This window comes from Tupaia chinensis, unplaced genomic scaffold (genome assembly GCF_000334495.1).
Source record: "Tupaia chinensis unplaced genomic scaffold, TupChi_1.0 Scaffold144058_1, whole genome shotgun sequence".
NCBI classification, from domain to species: Eukaryota; Metazoa; Chordata; class Mammalia; order Scandentia; family Tupaiidae; genus Tupaia; species Tupaia belangeri.
Window position 1 is genome coordinate 1575945 of NW_006203910.1, and position 6698 is coordinate 1582642.

Sequence of the window (6698 nt, forward strand, 5' to 3'; positions counted from 1 at the left end):
ATTATAAATAAGATGGTTAGGTGGGATAAGGGCAGGTGAAAGAGTCGTTAAGTCAACAGATCGGCTTGTGTTTGCGCCAGAGGGCATCTGTTAGGTCGTCGGGAAAGTCATGACGTATTTTTGTATGTTCTTCTATGCAAAAATGCCTCATGACTTTCGTGACAACCCAGTAGAACCACCGGAAGGCCCTGTAGAATAGACTAGTGGAGGAGACCTGAACTTGCAGGTCTGTTAAGGGTTTGGGTTGTAAACACAGAGAAAAGTTGAGGGACGGGTGGAGAAACTTATTTCCTTAGGATATTATGTCCATTAGAACGATATAAAAAGGTAAAGCAATATGAATAATAGGTGGGTGCTTAATTTGTCCCTGGTGATCTCTTCACTAGGTGTTTACTTTGTCTTCCTGATCTAATCATCTTTCTTATTCTGTTAGTTGAAATCTCTCTCTATATTTAGCATAAACTAATCTCTTTTAGAAGTACTTCATTTTACTTAATTTGAGAATTAGTTTATTAGTTCATGACATTTCATTCATTTGAAATGAACTAATCCCTGTATCGTTCCCATTCTGTTTTTGGACCTTTATTTTTTTAGTTTGAATTTTCTACCTCTAGATGGTTTTTTATATTATTTTAGCTGCATTTACCACTGGGAACCTCCTTCTCCGGTTGAACGTTGCATTAAAGAGTGACTCTCATTGCATCTGCTGTGCGCCAGTGTTGCTCACCTGGGGAAATCCTGAACTAGGGATAAGCTCAGAGCCATATTCCAGAGTGGGCCTCTACCCTTTGAAAGCGGTTGAACTAAGTGATTGGCAGTAACCGTAGGATTACATTAGGAGAAGGCCATTTGTTTATAAAGGTTAATGACGTTTCTACTTTCTAAAGTGAGATTAGTATTGAAATAAATGTAATTTACGTCTATGTTCTTTGTGCCTGTACCCAGAGAAGCAAACTGTCAGTGTGAATCTTTTGCCCCTCCACCTGTATTTAAATCTTCTTTCACAATTTTCTTTTGTATCCATTCCTTTTTTAAGGCATTATTTCCCCATTATTAGCCAAGGTATTTACTCTCTCCTGCTTTTAACTTACCTTTCTAGACACCTTTTTAAAAAATAAATAAATAGATTCTTGCTATAGGACCCATATGTTCACCACAGAGACAGAGAGAGACAGAGAGACTGAAAGTGAGAAATCGCCACCCAGAGGGGATGGTCATGCCACAGTTCCTTCTCCTCCATTCTCCTCTTGGGACTTTGGGCACGCACGCACACACACGCACCCGGTGTGAGTTTTAGCCACCTGGTCTGGAACTCTAACCATGGTCAACTATGAAGCAGTCCAGTGACATAACCATTATGCAATCTGCTGGTCCCTAGACCATTCCTTTTAATGATTCCCTCTGTCTCTGTCCCTCTTCCCTTCAATTTTTTTTTTGAGAGGTTTTTGCTATAGGGCATGTGCGCTCACCAGACAGAGACAGAGAGATAGCGAGAAATCACCCCCCCAGGGGGGATGGCCATGCCACAATCCCTTCTCCTCCATTCTCTTCTCGGGATCTTGGGCACGTACGCACACGCACCTGGCGTGAGGTTAAGCCACCGCGTCTGGGACTCGAACCACGGTCGAGTACGTGGGAGTCCAGTGATACAGCCATTATGCTAACTGCTGGTCCCTTCCCTTCAATTTTTCTTTTTGAGGGCTCTCAGGTTGATCTTTCCTTTTTAAAACAAACAAACAAACATTAATTTTATTTATTATAAGTTTTTAGATCTGCTGTACGGCACATGTGCTCACCCGAGAGAGACAGAAAGAGAGAGAAAGTGAGACAGCAAGCCGCCAGGTCCGGGGCTTGAACCACCATCAGCCATGTGGGAGTCCAGTGCCTTAGCCACCCCACCACCTTCTGGCCCCCATCATATTACCTTTCTGTAACTGCTTTAAGGCCTTTCACATCCTTGCTTAAAGGTAGTCAGTGGCTTCCCCTTACCTGCTGAATACAACCCAAATTCCTTAACCTGCCAAAGACCCTGAAGTCTGACTTTGACATATCTTTTCAGATTTGTCCCACTTTATTTTCAACATTCTTCAGTGTTCCCCCATGAACTAGATGACTACCTTCTTCCTAACCTCACCTTGTGATTTACCTTCTGTATACATTTATTTCTTTCTTCCTATTCTACTTAGATATCCCCCATCTCTTTTTTTTTTTGGAGAGGTTTTTGCTATAGGGCGCGTGCGCTCACCAGAAAGACAGAGAGAGACAGAAAGCGAGAAATCACCCCCCTGGGGGATGGCCACACCTCAATCCCTTCTCCTCTTGGGATCCTGGGTACGCACCCACACACACCCAGCATGAGTTTAAGCCACTGGGTCCCAGACTCGAACCACGGTCGACTACATGGGAGTCCAGCAACATAGCCATTACGCTAACTGCTGGTCCCAATTTTTTTTTTTTAAGTTTTTGCCATAATATGTGTGCACTTTGCTGGAGAGAGACAGAGGGAGGGAAAGGGAGAAATCACCCCTCAGGAGTGATGGCCATGCTGTAATCTCTTCTCCTTTAGTCTCCTCTCAGAATTTTGGGGATGCACACAGAAGCACCAGGTGTGATTTTTAAGCTGCCAGGTCTGGGACTTGAACCATGTTTGGCCTTATGGGAGTCCAGTGCCACCATGCCACCTGCTGACCTTCCATTCTTTATTATGTATTAGTTATTTATTTCTCGAGAGAGAGGAAAGAAGGGAGGGAGAGGGTGAGGACCAGGGAGGGAGGGAGGCATGCCCAACAGGATATTCACATCATAATCCACCACCAGCCCCAGGAAGCCAGGCTTGCAGGCATGCACCTGCAGTCCCAGTATGTGCAGGGAGGCCTCATGAACCCAGATCCTTCCCATCTGGGTCCAGCATCTCGGAGTGTTGCCACACTACCGCCCCACTGGCTGGCTCCCCACCTCTACCCTTTAAAGTCCTGTGAATCATTCAAGGACTAGTGACCATTTATTGAGAACTCATATTTATGAGTTATAATAATATCAGGCCCTAATTTGTGGCATTCTTTACCCCAATTGAGTTGCAAACCAGAGTTAGGGACAATATCTTTCTCTTTATCGCCCCCTTCCCAAGGCATTTCCCATAGTGCTTTTGTACAGTAGATGGGCACTGCTCAAAGTAAACTTTCAGGGCCTGGTTTGACATGTTCGTGTACAAACAAATCTCTGCCTGATTTTACTCATCATTCCAAGGGTCTTGTACTTATAAGAAGAAAAATATAAAGTCTGTCATGCAGGGAGATTGTTTATTTGTTAACACATAGTCCTAAATTTTATTTAAAAAGTTATAGTCCAAAATTAAATGAAATATTTGACGCTCAAAAATTAACTTCACATTATAATTTTAGGGCTGGCAGTTGATGTGGTGGTTAAGGCACTGTACTCCCACATGGCAGACCATGGTTAAAGTCTCGGACCTGGCGGCTTGATTCCTCACTTTCCCTCTTTCTCTCTCTCTGGTCAAATTAAAAAATAATGATAATAAGTAAAATGAATAATTCTTAAAAGTATTATAATTTTAATATAAATATTATGTACTTTATAAAGTACTAATTACTCTGATAACTTTATTTCATGGGGTATGTAAGAGTCAAGGTAAACCCATAAAAGCATGTTTAATTCATAATGTATCTAACAATACTAAAAACAGCTAATGACCTTGTATAGCAGTGGTGTGGGAGAAATGCAATCAGCATTAAACTTGGAATGTCAAGGAACATGTACTTCACCCTCACTGCAGCCCCTGTGCATCTCAGAGAGTAAGACTGGATTTCTCCCTTTACCTATTAGACCAGAAAGGTGATTTATACTTGAGTTCTCAGTGGCCTGGAGCAGAACTGGGAGAAATCTAGTAGGGGCTCACTGGGGTGGTGTGAGGGGTTGGAGAGACCCAGGCCCCTCCTGCTGGCATACTGCCCACCACTCTGTGGTTTTAGGCTATTTCCCTGTCCTTGTGAGGTAAGTATTATTACACCTGTTGTAGAGATGATGAAACTGAGGCCCTACAAAGTGTGGTAACTTGAAGGTCCCATAAAATTAATAAGAGGCAGACCTAAGATTGTACCGAGGACTATCTAACACCAATGCATGCGTTCTTCCCATTAGCCATGCTGCCCTGCAAGCAGGATTTCTTAGTCTCTTGTCTGTCATGGAGAATACATTCCCATAGATTTCCCCTGCCTCCCAGTCCAGGAAGCAGTTACTGTGTCCTTTTTGAGTTGTGTGAGGAGCCTAGTGATAATAACTGTGGAGTTTCTCAGACCTGGGCTCCAATCCTGATTCTGCCACTTATACCTAATAGTAAGACAGGTGGCAAATAAGTTAACCTCTCAGAGCCTCAGTTTCTTCACCTGCTTTTGCACATGCGTGCATAGTAAACAACATTGTCTATTTGCACTTTGCACAGGTGGTAGTTCCTGTTGCTGTTACTATTGAACAGTAATAATAGTATAAAAGGGAAGATTTAAAAGGTATCTTTGTCCCTGTCCCCTGCTTCAGTTTTTTCTCTTATACTTAATAAGACAACAAAAATAGGGGGCAATGATTTCTGACCCACAAAGGTCTGAAATGAAATGTACTTGCATTTCAGAGAAACCTTTAGATCTGGAAGCTTCTAAGGGCTTTTGGGGAAGCGAGTGGGTATGGGGGAGATGGAAAAGAGTCTGGGATACTGCTTAGGAGGACGGCTGGGCAAGAGGCACGGCCATGGAAAGGAGACTAGCTCACCATCTCCTTCCCAGTTCTTCCATAGAGGTGGCCTCACGGTGAGGGGAGAAACCGCACAGTGCCGTGGCAGGGCCTGTCTCCAAGTAGCAGACGAACAGGAAGAAGCATCAGTGGGTGTCTGGCCAGGTCAGCTGGCAGCTGCCAAAGGGCGCAAAAGTCTAGGACTGTGCGTGTATGGTTCTTGAGTGACATTCTCAACAAACTGCATTTAAAAATTTAATATGCATTATAGAGAACTTTTCCTGTGGCGAATGTGTTCCATTGTCAGCAGTCATACTTTATTTGAAGAATTCAAAGCTGTTTAAAGCGTATATATCTAATAAGCTAGTGAGTCCTAATACTGATCTGTTTCTAATTCTGTAAATTAATTCTAATAATTTTCTATCTGTCAATGACTTTCTTTTCCTGCTCTGCTCTCAGGAAGAAGACAGCTTCCTAGAAAAGGTAATGCCATCCATTGGTGGTTATGAGACTTTCCCTGTGCTTGATTAACACTTAACTGTGCTCCCTGGAATTTGTCCCTAGGCGGTCCCATATCAGAGACCTCTGACTCGGTGAGAACCTCCTCCAGTCCTCCCAGCTGTCTTTAAGTGTGTTGGAAGTACAGGCAAGACGCTTACTGTGCCGATCAAGCCATTGAGATTCAGTGCATAAACGTGAAAGGACTCAAGGTTCCAGATTTGCATTTTTGAAATGAGAAGTAACTACAGAGCTGTCTCTGATGTATCTGAAAGTTCAGGAGTTGGAGGACGATGTCAGTTAGCTGCCCTCCATTTCCAATGATAATAAAACCAGAAGCAGTGGATTTCTGTTGCATTAAGAGCTAGTTGGGGTTAGGGATAATAGTGGTTAATTACTTAAAGACTGCACTGATACAGTCAGGAAATAGAACACAGAACAGAATTGTGGAGCAGAACGAATTCATAGGGATCAGCTAATTGTACCCTCTGCTTTCAGACAGGAGAGGGTATTTTTTTCCATTCCAGTAGACAGCCAAGGCCCAGAAAGGTTGAAAAACATGTTAAAGTCGTACTGCTCCTGATAGCAGGGGTATTGGGTAGAGGGCGCTAGAACCCAGGTCTTCCCCAGTGAAGTACTCCTTCTGCGGGGCCTTGCTGCCTCTCTCTTCACCTGGAGAGTGCCCTGTTCCACACAAGGCTCTCAAGAAGAGGAGCACGGGACTGAGAAACATTCTCAAACACATTCACACGGGTTCCCATGGCGCCTCCCATCTGGTGGGGCGTGATGCATTTTGATGATGGGGATGCTATATTATTTCTGTGTTTTTGTCATTAGCACTAAGGTTACAAAGTATGAGCTTATCAGGCACCAATTGTGTCTTGTTGAAAAAAGACAAAAGGCCTTGATTTCCCTTTGAAAATCAGAGTTGAGGATAATCTGGGATTTTTTGAGTATTGTTTCTTCTGTGTGATCTTTTTCTAGACTCCAGAGACATAGGATGACATTTGGTATTATCACACATGTATTTGAAAGTGGACAGTGGATAGTGTGGTATATGTAACCTACTGACATTTTGTTAACCTTTTTAAACCACTGAGGCTCGGGACAGCTCAGCTCTTGGCCCTTCCCTGTTAAGAGCAGTCTGTGTTCTGTCTTTTCATCTTGGACAGTACCTTGTGTTACCTTAATGCTGTAGTACAGGAAAAGCTCCAGTTGGATGTCAGATTTTTTTAAAAGTACACGAATCAGTGCTAAATAATTTATATGTGGTAAGTTTCTGCTAAAGAATCTGTACACATGTTGTGTTTGATCCAGAAAGGTGGTAGAGTCCATTATGGAGAGTGTGTTGGCTCATACCTGTGGCTGGGTTTAATACTTGCAGGCGGAAAGTGCTCATTGGATAAGCCACTAACAGAAGTTCTGGTAACCGTAGGGAACATGACTATCAAGTCATAGAA

The 6698-nt window shown here is 43.2% G+C and overlaps 1 protein-coding gene across 2 annotated transcripts in view; it reads left to right on the forward strand.

Moving 5' to 3' along the window:
* Positions 1-6698, forward strand: part of OCRL (OCRL inositol polyphosphate-5-phosphatase) — a gene marked incomplete at its 5' end in the record, with an annotated part of 59463 nt that overhangs the window by 47741 nt on the left and 5024 nt on the right. Inside the window, 1 exon segment of one of the 2 annotated variants that reach the window (XM_006165852.2) lies at positions 5200-5223. Coding sequence (XP_006165914.2) covers positions 5200-5223 — 24 coding nt within the window. 2 annotated transcript variants of the gene reach the window in all.